Source organism: Cherax quadricarinatus, chromosome 55 (assembly GCF_038502225.1).
Source record: "Cherax quadricarinatus isolate ZL_2023a chromosome 55, ASM3850222v1, whole genome shotgun sequence".
Classification (NCBI taxonomy): domain Eukaryota; kingdom Metazoa; phylum Arthropoda; class Malacostraca; order Decapoda; family Parastacidae; genus Cherax; species Cherax quadricarinatus.
The window spans coordinates 11,934,478-11,951,115 of NC_091346.1; the positions used below are offsets into that span (position 1 = coordinate 11,934,478).

The window sequence follows — 16,638 nt, forward strand, 5'->3', positions numbered from 1 at the left end:
CTCCATTCTGAGGACAGCAAGAAGTGAGCATCTACACCACAAGATGGGCAGCAAGTAGCAGCTTCACTCTGACTGGACCCTTCTCCAGAACATCACTTAATCTGATATCATTTATTCGCAGGATGACTAGAGTCTGGAACATGTTCGTACAGCATAATGATGTCAGTGAAATAAAGTAAGTTGATCAAATGAAAATGCTGGCTCACAGATGGCTCCAACATCATCCTGTTCCCTACTTGTATGTTTCATAACACTAAAAATGCTTTAAATGAGCTATATAGGTAACAGCGCTTAGCCTGTCAATAATTTTAGGAATCCTTAACTTGTCAATAAAGTTAGGGATCCTTAACTTGTCAACAGCTTGTCAATCAAGTAGCCCAGCCAGAACTGTAGCCCATTTCTGACTAGGCTACAATTCTTACAGACACCTCTTAGAGAAGATGTGGGTTCTTTTTTTCATTTCTTAGGTGTACTCTCTAATTGCTTCTTTAACACAGTTAAGGTATGAACAGATGTCTTCTTTGAGGGGCCAGGCCGAGGTTTGGCAGGCAGTAATGCAACACCACCACCAGCCTTGAAATGCTGCACCCAGTTCCTCACTGAACGCTCACACACACCAACATTCTCCACTATTTCTTTCGTCTGGTACCCAGCTTTGTGAAACTCTATGATTTGAGCTATAGTTTCAGGTATTAAAGACTTCTTTTTACCCATAATCAAACATGAATAGCCCCAAAACCAAAGGGAACACCGGATAAAAGATGGGGCAGATGAGAGACAAAAGTGCAACACTTCCTCTCACCACGGCAGCCACGTGAGCACTGAGGAGTCACTGTGGAGTGTGGCGGCAGGCCGTGATGTCATGCTAATGGCTACTACCCGGCATAATGCACTGATGAAAAAAGACCCCCTGTGTGATAGGCCTTTGATTTTTGTTACATCATTATGCCGGGGTGCTCACCCAGCCATGACTAGCACTGTATGTAGGTAAAAAACTGGGTTGTAGGGTTTAGCTATGCACTCGTTCATTTGACCCTGGCCACTGTGCTAAGGTGACCCAGTGTTAGGGAGGAGGCACAGGACACAGAGAAGCACTAGGTCAAAACTAATATAGAAAAGATATGGGGGATATAGAAAAAGGAACAAAAAAAAAACATTAAAATGTATAAATAATGGGAATGAAATGTGAAATCAAATTAAAGATAACGGGAAATTAAATAAAAGAGCTAGCAGAGAAAGCAATAATGAAAAACTAACATATAAAAGAGAGAAACTATGCAATTACAAAACTATACACAAGAACATTTCCAAAGTTCAGTCATGATGTAGAGAAGCAAAAGATCAAGACAGTGAAAAAGTAAATACTAGGAGTCATTACTATTCTTCAAGCTTAATACAAGGTAGCACAGTAAATACTAGAAGTCATTACTATTCTTTAGGAACATAAGAACTTAAGAAATGAGGAACACTGCAATAGGCCTGTTGGCTCATACTAGACAGGTCCTTCACAATCCATCCCAGTAACAGAATATTTACCCAATCCAATTTTCAATTCTACCCAAATAATAAGCTTTGATAATTCTATTAAGTCACGTGCAAGTCCCACTCAAATCCAACCCCTCTCAATCATGTGTTTATTCCACTCATCAACTACCCTATTTCCAAACCAATACTTTCCTATATCCTTTCAAAATCTAAAGTAGACATGTATCTGTTTAACCTAAGCACACATTGATAAATTAGACACATGTGCAACTCTTGGGTATATTCAGGAAATGTTTCGCCACACAGTGGCTTCATCAGTCCATACATAGGAGAAACTTGAAGAACAGAAGGAGAATGAGGTAATCAGTCCCTCAACCTTGAGTCGATGTGGTCAGTCCATCTGCCACATCGACTCAAGGTTGAGGGACTGATTACCTCATTCTCCTCCTGTTCTTCAAGTTTCTCCTATGTATGGACTGATGAAGCCACTGTGTGGCGAAACGTTTCCTGAATAAAGATACCCAAGAGTTGCACATGTGTCTAATTTATCAACGTGTCGGTTCTCTGAACCATTCATCTACTAAGCACACACATATGTTTTTAACAAAGTGGCCATACACCACCAAGGCAGGAAGGCTTAAGAAGAAAAGCAAAAAATTATTAATTTATACATAAAAATGGTTACTAGGCCATTGCTCATGGCATACATATATCATGTTTATGTTAACATAAGGACATAAGAAAGAAGGAACACTGCAACAGGCCTACTGGCCTGTTGCAAGGTAGTGCAGTAAATACTAGCAGTCATTACCGTTCTTCAAGCTTAATACAGTGGACCCTCAGTTATTGGCCGTAATCCATTCCAGAAGCTCGGCCTAAAACCGAAATGGCCAATAACCGAAATAGTTATTCCCATAAGAATTAATGTAAACAGAATTAATCCGTTCCAGACAAAAATATTCACAAATTTTTTTTTTTTAACAATTAAATCAGTATTACATACCTTTATTGAAGACTAATGCTGGTTTCTGGAAGATAGGGAGGAGTTAGTGTTTGGAAGGGTAATCCCCCTCCATAAAGACTTCAGGTAGCAAAGCCCTCTCTGGGGTTACTTCCCTTCTTTGTCTTTTAATGCCACTAGGACCAGCTTGAGAGTCACTGGACCTCTGTTGCACAAGATATCTGTCCATAGAGGTCTGTTTCTGGTATCTTTATATGATTTCCTTGAAGTGGGACAAGGGTTTGTCACTAAACACGTTGCAGATATGGCTTGTTTTAGCTTGGTCAGGGTGGTACTTCTCAACAAAAGATTACACATCATTCTACTTTGCACAAATTTCCTAATCAATGAAGAAGGCACCTCCTTCACTCCCTCTTCCTCCTCCTCTGAAGCAAGTCACCTCCTTCACTCCCTCTTCCTCCTCCTCTGAAGCAAGTCACCTCCTTCACTCCCTCTTCCTCCTCCTCTGAAGCAAGTTCCTCAGCTGTGGCCTGTTGCTGTTGCAGATGAAGCTCTTGCAGCTCGTCAGTGGTTAGCTCTTCCCTGTGGTCCTCCACCAACTCTTCTACATCCTGGTCATTCACCTCCAACCCCATGGACTTGCCCAATGCCACAATAGAGTCCACAACAAGCAGAGGGTCAGGGTCAGCCCAAACCCTTCAAAATCCCTTTTGGATGCAATCTGGCCACAATTTTCTCCAAACAGAGTTCAGTCCTGGAAATCACTCCCTCCCAAGCCTTACCTATAAAACTTATGCAATTAAGGATATGAAGTGATTCTTCCAAAACTCTCCTAGGGTCAATTGAGTGTCCGAAGTCATTTCAAAACACTTTTGAAACACTGCTTTTGTGTTGAGTTTTTTGAAGTTAGAAATGACCTGCTGGTCCACGGGCTGGAGGAGAGGAGTGGTGTTTGGAGGCAAGAACTTCACTGTGATGCAACTGAAGTCCCTAAACACTTGGTCTTCCAAGTCTGGAGGATGTGCAAGAGCATTGTCCAGTACCAGGAGGCACTTGAGTGGCAATTTCTTTTCCAGGAGGTATTTTTTCACACATGGGCCAAACACATCATTAACCCACTCTTTGAAAATTTGTTTTGTGACCCATGCCTTGTACATCACACACAATCTATTTTTTATGACATTGTTCTTCTTGAACACTCTGGGATTTTCAGAGTGATACACCAGTAAAGGCTTCACTCTGAAATCCCCACGAGCATTAGCACACACCAAGAGAATTAGCCTGTCTGTCATAGGCTTGTGTCCTGGCAGTGATTTTTCCTCCTGAGTAATGTAGGTCCTCTTTGACATTTTCTTCACAATTGTACACTTGTTGGGATTTGAATCCTTTAGCCTTAATTTTATTATTTTTTTATTATTATCACACTGGCCGATTCCCACCAAGGCAGGGTGGCCCGAAAAAGAAAAACTTTCACCATCATTCACTCCATCACTGTCTTGCCAGAAGGGTGCTTTACACTACAGTTTTCAAACTGCAACATTAACACCCCTCCTTCAGAGTGCAGGCACTGTACTTCCCATCTCCAGGACTCAAGTCCGGCCTGCCGGTTTCCCTGAACCCCTTCATAAATGTTACTTTGCTCACACTCCAACAGCACGTCAAGTATTAAAAACCATTTGTCTCCATTCACTCCTATCAAACACGCTCATGCATACCTGCTGGAAGTCCAAGCCCCTCGCACACAAAACCTCCTTTACCCCCTCTCTTCAACCTTTCCTAGGCCGACCCCTACCCCGCCTTCCTTCCACTACAGACTGATACACTCTTGAAGTCATTCTGTTTCGCTCCATTCTCTCTACATGTCCGAACCACCTCAACAACCCTTCCTCAGCCCTCTGGACAACAGTTTTGGTAATCCCGCACCTCCTCCTAACTTCCAAACTACGAATTCTCTGCATTATATTCACACCACACATTGCCCTCAGACATGACATCTCCACTGCCTCCAGCCTTCTCCTCGCTGCAACATTCATCACCCATGCTTCACACCCATATAAGAGCGTTGGTAAAACTATACTCTCATACATTCCCCTCTTTGCCTCCAAGGACAAAGTTCTTTGTCTCCACAGACTCCTAAGTGCACCACTCACTCTTTTTCCCTCATCAATTCTATGATTCACCTCATCTTTCATAGACCCATCCGCTGACACGTCCACTCCCAAATATCTGAATACATTCACCTCCTCCATACTCTCTCCCTCCAATCTGATATTCAATCTTTCATCACCTAATCTTTTTGTTATCCTCATAACCTTACTCTTTCCTGTATTCACCTTTAATTTTCTTCTTTTGCACACCCTACCAAATTCATCCACCAATCTCCGCAACTTCTCTTCAGAATCTCCCAAGAGCACAGTGTCATCAGCAAAGAGCAGCTGTGACAACTCCCACTTTGTGTGTGATTCTTTATCTTTTAACTCCACGCCTCTTGCCAAGACCCTCGCATTTACTTCTCTTACAACCCCATCTATAAATATATTAAACAACCACGGTGACATCACACATCCTTGTCTAAGGCCTACTTTTACTGGGAAATAATTTCCCTCTTTCCTACATACTCTAACTTGAGCCTCACTATCCTCGTAAAAACTCTTCACTGCTTTCAGTAACCTACCTCCTACACCATACACTTGCAACATCTGCCACATTGCCCCCCTATCCACCCTGTCATACGCCTTTTCCAAATCCATAAATGCCACAAAGACCTCTTTAGCCTTATCTAAATACTGTTCACTTATATGTTTCACTGTAAACACCTGGTCCACACACCCCCTACCTTTCCTAAAGCCTCCTTGTTCATCTGCTATCCTATTCTCCGTCTTACTCTTAATTCTTTCAATTATAACTCTACCATACACTTTACCAGGTACACTCAACAGACTTATCCCCCTATAATTTTTGCACTCTCTTTTATCCCCTTTGCCTTTATACAAAGGAACTATGCATGCTCTCTGCCAATCCCTAGGTACCTTACCCTCTTCCATACATTTATTAAATAATTGCACCAACCACTCCAAAACTATATCCCCACCTGCTTTTAACATTTCTGTCTTTATCCCATCAATCCCAGCTGCCTTACCCCCTTTCATTTTACCTACTGCCTCACGAACTTCCCCCACACTCACAACTGGCTCTTCCTCACTCCTACAAGATGTTATTCCTCCTTGCCCTATACACGAAATCACAGCTTCCCTATCTTCATCAACATTTAACAATTCCTCAAAATATTCCCTCCATCTTCCCAATACCTCTAACTCTCCATTTAATAACTCTCCTCTAATGTACCCATTAAATTCTGCTACAAAGTCTTCAGCCGCTTTTTTGTCAGAATTTGGAGCCTCACCATGCCTTACCACACTGTGTATGCCAATACGCTTCTTAACCCTTTCAGGGTCCAAGGCCCAAATCTGGAGTCACGCACCAGTGTCCAAGAATTTTCAAAAAAAAAAAATTGTTATTTTTTCTTATGAAATCGTAGAGAATCTTTTTGTGAAGGTAATAAAACAAAAAGTACGAAATTTGGTGGAAAATTGACGAAATTATGCTCTCGCGAATTTTGATGTGTCAGCAATATTTACGAATCGGCGATTTTGCCGACTTTGACTCCCATTTTAGGCCAATTACATTATTCCAATCAACCAAATTCTTAGCTATTTCACTAGTATTACTTCTATTCTATCGATTGAGCACAAGAAATAGCCAAGTCAACTGTTTCAACTACAAAATAAAGTGATCGGAAATTGTTAATTTGGCCAATTTAACACAAAGTTCAAAATATTCCAATTTCAAAATAGGGTCCAGAATAAACAATGTAGGCATTCCTGGCACTAAACTAACATTTCCTCTGTTCATTAGTTATGTTTTGAGGCTTTACAAATAAATTCCATTTTGATTTTTTATTCACATAATGAATTTTTATTCACACCAAAAAATAGAAGATTTACTGTTATGCAATACTGTAATAATTGTATAAATATCATCACCATATTTGTGAATGTATATTAGACCCACCAGCTGACATGTATTAGATGTGCAAAAAATTAACATTTCCGCTACTTTGAGCTCAGTTTCAAGCCATTTCCAGTGCTAAAACCAATCAAAATCATCTCTATTTCTGTATTATGTCTTCCATTCTATCAAATGAGACCAAGAAATCGCAAATACAACTATAAAAAACATACGAAAAAACACTGCAAAGTTGCTGTTTTAATCGAAAAATCATGATTTCATTTTTTTTCTCTCATTATACACAGTGTGCTGCAGGATCTGTTTTATGTGGTGCACACATACCACATAGATGTATTCTCTCATATCTAGGCCCAAATGTACCACTCACAGTTTATCAGAGTGAGCTGAGCTCATGGCGTAGATCTACGGTTTGGACACTCACCGTAAAGCCTTAGATCTACGGGACGGACCCTGAAAGGGTTAAATCTCTCAAACCAGCCTTTGCTGGTCTTAAATTCACTAACAGCACCACTTGTTCCAGGAGTTTTCTTCACAAGATCCTTGTGCAACTGCCTTGCCTTCTCACAAATAATCGACTCCACAACACTGTCTCCCACTAAATGGTTTCCTTAATCCACAATAACATAACTTTTCCATATCTTCCATTATTGGTGACCTTTGTTTTGTAATCACATTTACTACTTTCGCAACATAAGCTTCCTTGATTTGTTCTTTCTTTGCCAGAATGGAAGTGATGGTAAATTTATTTTTCCCATACATCCTGGTAAGTTCCAGCACTCTCACACCACTCTCAAATTTTTCAGTAATTTCTCGCTTAAATTCCATGGTGTTTCTCACTTTCTTTGCCACTGGAACTTTACTAGGAACTTTCTTTGGACCCATGGTTACTTATTTCGCAGTTACACTGACAAAAAACCACCATAAACAATGAAAAACAAGAGAAATGTTTGGATGAATCAGCAGAAGCTTCCTCATGAACTGAGAGACACAGCCAAACTGACGTGCAAGCTGGCACAGCCAGCGAGGGACACTTCCAATACAGCCGATAACTGGTAGCTGAGAAACCGGCCTACAACCGAGTTGGTCGATAACAGGAACAGCCGATAACTGGGGGTCTACTGTACAAGGTATAATGAGAACACTACTCACTTGGCCTCCCATTCTGTGAGTTCACGTTCATACTGGTCTCGTTCTTTTCTAGCCTTCTCGAGGAACACCTTTTTCTCATCTTCAGGCAAACTCTGCCATCTGCGGCCAGCTTCTAATGAAAATTCCTAAAAAAAAAAAAAAAAAAAATTGGTGAGCTGTAGATGTGTTAGTTAATACACCTACCATCCGACTTACGACCGAGTTTGGTTCCGAGAAATCGGTCGTAAGTCGAAATGGTCGTAAGTCGAACTTTACTACTGAATATCAACATCACATTTTTGTAATGACTTTATTTTATTGTTTTACTTTGGTATTTCATGTTTTACTTTACTTTTTATGCTGTTAGTACTGTATTTTATACTGTAAGGTTTAGGATAAAAACTTTGTACAACACAAATAGTTGTTTATGTCCCAGAAATTTGGCAAAAAAAACACGGTCGTAAGTCGAGTGGTCGTAAGTCGAGCAGGTCGTAAGTCGGATGGTAGGTGTACTTTATTTCTCATTTATACATTACTTAACTTGGGTCACACCTATGTAATAATGGTTACACACATACTTAGATGGTAATTCTCTAGGTTAACCCTGTCACTGTGAATTGTGTAGGTCTATATGACAAGGGACAGTGTCACTCACATAGATCTACATATAAATCACAATGATGTGAGTGGCAAATCTTAGCCTAGTTATGAGAGAATGGGTGTGCATGATGGGTGTAACCTTATCAACTCAGTGTTCTTGGCCCTTTGCTCTTTTTCATTTACATCAATGCTCTCCCCAATGCATCTCATCTCTTTGAACCTGTCCTGTTCATAGATGACATGACTTATGTCTTATCCCACACAAATCCGACCACCCTCAGCGACACTATTAACCCTCTGAGGGTCCGTCCCATAGTTCTACAGTTTTGAAGCCAGGGTCCAAGCCGTGATTCTACACTCTGAGCTCAGCTTACTCAGGTAAGCTGTGAGTGGTAAATTTGGCCATCCTCCACCATAGGATGGTGGAGGATGACAATGATGAGCTAACCATACAGAGCTGCAAGACCTTCATCTGCAATATCAACAGATCACAGCTCAGGAATTTCCTTCAGAGGAGGAGGAGGAGGAGGAGGAGGAGGAGGAGGAGGAGGAGGAGGAAGAGGAAGAGGAAGAGGAAGAGGGATGGAGGAAGTTGCTGTCTTCAAAGATTAAGGACATTTGTGCAAAGTGGATTGAAGTGCAAACCTTTATGGATGAACATCATCCTGACACAGTAGTTGCAGGCCATGCTGGCAACATCTACAATGACAATGTTGTGTCCCATTTTAGGGAATTCTTAAAGAAATGCCAGAAACAGAGCTCTCTGGACAGATTTTTGGTGTGACAGGGGTCCAGTGATTCTCAAGTTGGTCCTAGTGCCATTAAAAAACAAAGGAATTAACCCCTGAAAAGGGCTTGCTACCTGAAGTCTTTATGGAAGGGGATTCCCCTTCCAAACAATTGTAAACTCCTCCATCCTCTCCCCTCCTCCTGTCTCATCACTCATCAATAAGTCTTCAATAAAGGTAAGTGTCATTTTAGTACTGTTTATTCTGCATGTCTCATTGTTTTCTGTGTAGGAAAATGTATATTTCATGTGAAAAAAATATTCTGTTTAATACTTTTGGGTGTCTGGAACGGATTAACTGGATTTCCATTATTTCTTAAGGGAAAATTAATTTGGATTATGACAGATTTGGTTAAGACACACTCTCTGGAACGGATTAATGTCATAATCCAGGGGTCCACTGTATAGGAAAAATCATTGATTTTGATGATGTGATAGATGATTTTGCAGGACTGAAGGCAAGGAAATGTAAGATCAGATTCACTGAGATGTTACCTGTACTCAAGGTCAAATTGAAACTAGTGTTTCTCTGATACTACGATGTTTTCCTTTATTTTTCAAGCATTTTTCTGCATTGTTGAATAAATGTAGGATCTGTTGCCTGTACTCAAAGTGGTATTTGAGTTTATATTTCCTCAGTATTACTACGATTATTTATTCTATCATTAAGAAAGTTAAGAAGTATTCTCCTGTTCGATATATGGCCCTTAAACGTTCTCATTACTAAACATTAGTCATTGGTCATGCAGTAGTGACATAACTGGAATTTATTCCCCCAGTCCCCCCACCATTGGATTTCATGGGGCTGACACCAAAGATGCCACCCCGGGTGGCACCAAATACGTATTCCGCTCCTGGTGACACCAACCCTAGCTACTACCAACCCTGCTACTACCACAGGATGGTAGTACCTCCCTGGTGGTTGCTGTCTGCAAACCTACTACCACAAGATGGTAGTACCTCCCTGGTGGTTGCTCTCTACCAACCTACTTCCACAAGACGGTAGTACCTCCCTGGTTGTTCTAGTCTACAAACCTACTACAACAAGATGGAAGGGCTCCCCTGGTGGTTGCTGTGTACCAACCTACTACCACAAGATTGTAGAACCTCCCTTGGGTGGTCGCTGTCTACCAACCTACTACCACAAGATGGTAATACCTCCCTGGGTGGTTGCTGTCTACCAACCTACTGCCACAGGACAGTGGTACCTCCCTGGTGGTTGCAGTTTACCAACCTAATACTACAGGATGGTAGCACCTCCCTGGTGGATGCTGTCTACCAACCTACTACCACAGGATGGAAGTAACCTCCCTGGTGGTTGCTGTCTACCAACCTACTACCACAGGATGGAAGTACCTCCCTGGTGGTTGCTGTTTACCAACCTACTACCACAGGATTGTAGTACCTCCTTGGGTGGTTGCTGTCTACCAACCTACTACCACAAGATGGTAGTACCTCCCTGGGTGGTTGCTGCCTACCAACCTACTACCACAGGATGGTGGTACCTCCCTGGGAGGTTGCTGTCTACCAACCTACTACTACAGGATGGTAGTACCTCCCTGGTGGATGCTGTCTACAAACCTACTACCTCAGGATGATTGTACCTCCCTGGTGGTTCCCCCCAAGGGAGGTTCCTTGATGCTGGTGAGGGACTCTTGATCTAGGGAATTGGATCTATGCTCCAGTTCCCTGAATTGAGCCTGAATACCTTCCATCCCCCCACATGTGCTGTATAATCCTAGGGGTTTAGTGTTCCCCCATGATTATAATAATAATGTTAAAATTCTCTTATAATCATACTTTTTTTTTTCCCCTTTTCTCCCAAACTACAAATAACGAACTTCTAGCTAGTATCAACTACCTCAAATAATATTCCTATAGTGATATTAATTGCTCAAACTTTATGCTATAAGGCAAATCCTACTCTTAGATTATTCTTCATATTTTAGTGACTATATTGTGTGTGCAATTAGTGTACATTCCAATTACATTATTGTTCAAGTGCCAAAACTTTCTTTTGCTAGCTAGTACCAACTACCTCATATTATTTTTACTTTTTATAGTACAATAAATTGCTTAACTTATTAATATTACAAATCAGATCTTACTCCCAAATCAATATTATATCATAGTGACTATCTGTCAATTTAACTTTGTTTACCATTACAGCGGTCCCTCAATTATCGTCCTTAATCCGTTCCTGGAAGTGGGACTATTATCGAAATAGACGATTTTCGAATCAATTTTCCCCATAAGAAATAATGTAAATCCAATTAATTCGTTCCAGACACCCAGAAGTATCAACAACCATTTTTTTTTTTTACCTAAAAGATAGATTTACATGCACAAAAGAATGAACATTCAACATGACAGTTACCTTTATTGAAGGCTGCTGTTGATGAATGGAAGACAGGGAGGAGGAGAGAGGGAAGAGAGGTTACTGTTTGGAAGGGGAATCCCCCTCCATAAGAACATAAGAATGGAGGAACACTGCAGAAGGCCTACTGGCCCATGCGAGGCAGATCCTTATCAAAACGACCTCTACCTTAAGCTACCCAAGAAATAACTCCCGTACCCAATGGCACCAATCAAACCCAGCCCCTCCCACTCATATATTTGTCCAGTCTCTTCTTAAAGCTACCCAAGGTCCTAGCCTCTATCACCCCACTGGGAAGACTGTTCCACACATCTACAACTCTGTTAGAAAACCAATACTTACCTATGTCCTTTCTACATCTAAATTTATCCAACTTAAATCCATTATTTCTGGGTCTTACCTGGTTCAACACCCTCAGTACTTTATTAATATCTCCCTTGTTCATGCCCGTCATCCACTTATACACTTCGATGATATCTCCCCTCATTCTACGCCTCTCCAGAGAGTGGAGATTTAAGGCTTTAAGTCTATCTTCATACAGGAGGTTCCTTACACAGTAAATCATTTTAGTCATTCTTCTCTGTATGTTCTCTAATGAGTCTATATCCATCCTGTAGTAAGGGGACCAAAACTGAGCAGCATAATCTAAATGAGGCCTCACTAGTGATGTATAGAGCTTTTGAACTTTTGAACTTCTGTTACTTATACTTCTTGAGATAAATCCAAGTAATCTGTTGGCCTTGTTACGCACACTAAGGCACTGCTGTCTTGGCTTTAGATTTCTGCTTACCATGACTCCCAAGTCTTTTTCACATTCTGTATGCTCAAGCTCTACTTCACCTAGATTATAGCTTTGAGGGTTATTTTCATTACCAAGGGCAAGTACCTTACACTTATCCACATTGAACTTCATCTGCCATTTTTCAAACCAAGAGATTAATTTGTCCAAATCCTCCTGGAGTTCATTGCTATCCTCCTCAAAGTGAATTATACGGCCTATCTGTGTATCATCAACAAACTTACTCATGTCACTCGTAATCCCTTCATCAAGGTCATTAATTTAAATTATGAACAAGAGAGGGCCTAAAACTGATCCTTGTGGAATGCCACTAGTGACTAATCCCCATTCAGATTTCACTCCATTAATGGTAACTCTCTGCTTTCTATTGGTAAGCCATGCCTCAATCCATGCTAGAACTTTACCTCCTATACCATAAGCTGCCACTTTTCTTAAGAGTCTCTTGTGAGGTACTCTATCGAAGGCCTTACTAAAATCCAAATAAACAATATCATATTCCTTATCACTGTCAACTGCCTCAAATGTTCTCTTGAAGAACGTCAGTAAGTTTGTCAGGCAGGAATGACCTCTCATGAATCCATGCTGAGATTCATTTATCAAGTTATGCTCTTCAAGGTGACTTCTAATAAAGTCAGCTATAATTGATTGTAATAACTTACCCAATACAGATGTCAGGCTTATAGGACGGTAATTTGAAGGAACGGACTTATCCCCTGATTTGAATATAGGAACCACATTAGCCATCTTCCACAACTCTGGCACAACACCTGGCTGACTAAGCTCCATCTTGCCTTCCCTAAGTACCTTGGAAAACAGCTCAGCGGGTCCCGGGGACTTATTTTGCTTCAGTTTGTCTATCTGTTTAATAACCATGTCCCTTGTGACAGTAATATTAGTTAATTTAAATTCATCAGGAACTAAATAATTGTTAATTACTGGAATCTCATTTACATCTTCCTGTGTAAAAACTGACAAAAAATAGTCATTAAATAAGGAACACATTTCCAGTTCGTTATCCGTCAGCTGTCCATTCCCAATTTTCAGAGGTCCTACTTTTTCCTTCACCTTCGTCCTATACACTTGAAAGAACCCCTTTGGATTAGTCTTTGATTCATTAGCAACTCTAATTTCATAATCACGTTTAGCCTTTCTAATCCCCTTTTTTACTTCTCTTTTAAGCTGAACATATTGGTCAGTAAGGTTAACCTCTCCTCTTCTGATGCGCCTACAAATTCCCCTTTTCTCCCCTAATAGATGCTTTATCCTACTGTTAACCCATTTGGGATCGTTATTATTAGACCTAATTTCTCTCTGAGGAATGTATATACTCTGGGCACGGTGTACATTATTAAGAAAAAAATCATAAAAGCAGATCCCTTCATAATCATAAGTATGATCATCATGACTCAAGAAATCGTAATGACACGATTGCAAACAAACCATACCCCCGGCCGGGATTGAACCCGCGGTCATAGAGTCTCAAAACTCCAGCCCGTCGCATTAGTGACGTTTTGAGACTCTATGACCGCGGGTTCAATCCCGGCCGGGGGTATGGTATGATCATCATCAATAAAATCATTAGCTAGATAACCCCAATCAAGATTAGACAGGTGCTCCCTTAGTCCATTATAATCAGCAGAACGGAAATCAGGGATTTTTACTGTATTATCATTATTCTTGCATTCCCAGTTAATGCTAAAAGTGATGGATTTGTGATCACTTGCACCAAGCTCTTCAGTGATCTCCAGATTATTCACGAGTGTTTTCTTATTTGACAAGACTAGGTCTAGCAAATTAGTATTACCCCTGGTAGGCTCTGTTACGCACTGCTTCAGAAAACAGTCCTGAACTGTTTCCATAAAGTCACTGAAAGTCACTGGACTCTAGATTACCTGTCAAAGAATTCCAGTCAATTTGACTAAAGTTAAAGTCCCCTACTATCACTATGTTATTGTGTCTAGAAGCCCTAACAATTTCGTCCCAAAGAAGTCTCCCTCTATCGTGATCCAAGCCAGGAGGTTGGAATATTACACCTAGAATTAGTTTTTCTTGACCCTCTACAAACTCTACCCAAACAGATTCTGTTACTGTTCCATCTATTTTTATACCTGCTTTTATGCAACAATTAATATTTTGTAGATGAATGATTCAGAGAACCGACATGTTGTTAAATTAGACACATGTGAAACTCTTGGGTATCTTCAGTGAGGAAACGTTTTGCCACACAGTGGCTACATCAGTCCATACAAAGGAGAAACTTGAAGAACAGGAGGAGAATGAGGTAATCAGTCCCTCAACCTTGAGTCGATGTGGTCAGTCCATTAATCTTGAATAGAATACGGCATATGAGCGGAGAAGCAGCTTATAAACCGTAGGGAGGAGAGGTGCAGCAGTCGTAGGTGGTGTCACATTTGTCCAATGTAGAAGAAGGTTGTGCCCAAGGGTTAGGCAAGTGAAGAATTCCCAAGTATTAAGATCCCAAGAAGTTGCAGTGTCTGACAGGATTGTAGATGAATGGTTTAGAGAACCGACATGTTGTTAAATTAGACACATGTGCGACACTTCTGTATCTTTATTGAGGAAACGTTTCACCACACAGTGGCTTCATCAGTCCATACAAAGGAGAAACTTGAAGAACAGGAGGAGAATGAGGTAATCAGTCCCTCAACCTTGAGTTGATGTGGTCATTCCATCAGTAGTAGTCACTTTCAGACTTCACAATGAGGCAGCCATGAATAACTTCACATCAGCAGTGACAAACACTGACTGGCACACTGAGCTAGAAATCTATACAGATATTGACGAATGTATTAATAATTTTCTAAAAAAGACCCAATACCTCTATAACAAGCACTGCCCTAAAAAAAAAAAATAAACAGATGACAGCTAAAGGACTGAACAGTCCCTGGCTAACACCCAGCATCCTCAAATCCATAAATACAAAGCACCTATATGAAAAACAGTACAGAATGGGTCACATAACCAGACCAAACAAAACGTTACTAGTCAGTCCTAACCAGCCTGATAAGAAGGGCTAAAAAATTGTATTATGAGAACAGATTATCCAACTTACGAGGTGATACAAAAAAGACCTGGAAAACCCTATTAGAAATTCTAGGAACAAAAAAGATATCACGAAATAGCAAAATTAAATTAACAAAATCAGATGAACCCCAACTCCCACCAACTGAAACAGCAAACAGACTCAATGATTTCTTCTCCACTATAGGAAAAAACCTTGCCAATAAAATCCCAGGCTTAGATACCCCACCCAATGACTACCTCACTGGCAACTACCCAAACACACTGATCCTAGCTCTGACTAACCCAACTGAAGTCTCCCTTATTATCAACACACTAAAAAACAAGACAGGAGATTTCAATACCTTACCACCCTTTATATACAAAAAAGCATCACAAGTGCTATCACCAATCATTGCAACACTCTTTAACAAATCCATCGAATCCTCTACCTTCCCTACAGTTCTCAAAATAGCAAGGGTCACCCCAATTCATAAAGGAGGAGACCAAACAGACTTGAATAACTATGGGCCAATATCCAACTTACACCCTCTCTCTAAAATCTTCAAAAAATTAATTCATCAGCGAATCTATTCCTACCTCATCTCCCAAAACATACTCAACCCCTATCAATTTGGGTTCAAGCCTAACAACACTGCTGCCGCAGCCACAGCCGCAGCAAGCAGCAACAAAGTTGCTCCTATATCTTGCCGTCCCCTGGGCCTATCCGAACTCCAGTGATGGCCAAATTTGCAAGTACTGCTGCAACAACATGCAAGGAACCTATAGTGACATAAAAACTGATGGTGACGACAACGAAATGGACTAAATATGACAAAAGAGGGACCGGCATTCAAGTACCAGACGTGAACCAGACATGAGATGTTTTCCACTACAATGAAATAACTGACCTCCATATCAACTGCACCAGTGTTTAACGGGAAGACAACATGGCAGAAAACCTGATCAACTAAATCTCCAAGAAAATGACAGGTCTGTAGGACTTTTTTCTTCAGTGCCAAACGAGGGAAAGAATTGAGCATTTAAACATGGCTGACCGGCATCCAAACAGCCACTACTGCCAGATGTACAACTAGCGAAGTGAAATTCTCATCTTTATTAACGTTCATCTGTTGACAGTAGCATCATATCTGTACCACCATCATATCACCTGTACCAGTGCTAACGAGAGGGAAACACAGGAGACATCGTCAAATCAACAGTACAAAACTCCAAGGTCATAGGTCGGATATCCCTCAGTGCTAGTCGTGAGAAAGAAGTGAATAGTTAAACAGTCAAAGTTAATGTTTTAGTAGCTGACCTATATTCAGCTGACCAGTGTACAGTGAGAGAATCATAGCAGAAAATGCCAAATATATCTATAAACTCAAGGAAAGTCAGGTTGTAGGTGGCGTTACTCCCCTCAGTGTTTTAAAAATGGCTGAGACAGC

The 16,638-nt window shown here is 40.8% G+C and overlaps 1 protein-coding gene across 7 annotated transcripts in view; it reads right to left on the reverse strand.

The window, feature by feature from the left end:
* Window positions 1–16,638, reverse strand: part of LOC128699014 (transcription factor A, mitochondrial) — a 168,295-nt gene that overhangs the window by 34,630 nt on the left and 117,027 nt on the right. For 2 of the 7 annotated variants that reach the window (XR_011393530.1, XM_070096818.1), the window contains exon 6: window positions 7,625–7,749. The exons of the other annotated variants lie outside the window; for them this stretch is intronic. Coding sequence is in view for 1 of the 2 variants with exons in the window: in XM_070096818.1 (XP_069952919.1) it covers window positions 7,625–7,749 (125 nt within the window). In the remaining variant the exon portion in view is untranslated. The remainder of the gene's footprint in view (window positions 1–7,624; window positions 7,750–16,638) is intronic. 7 annotated transcript variants of the gene reach the window in all.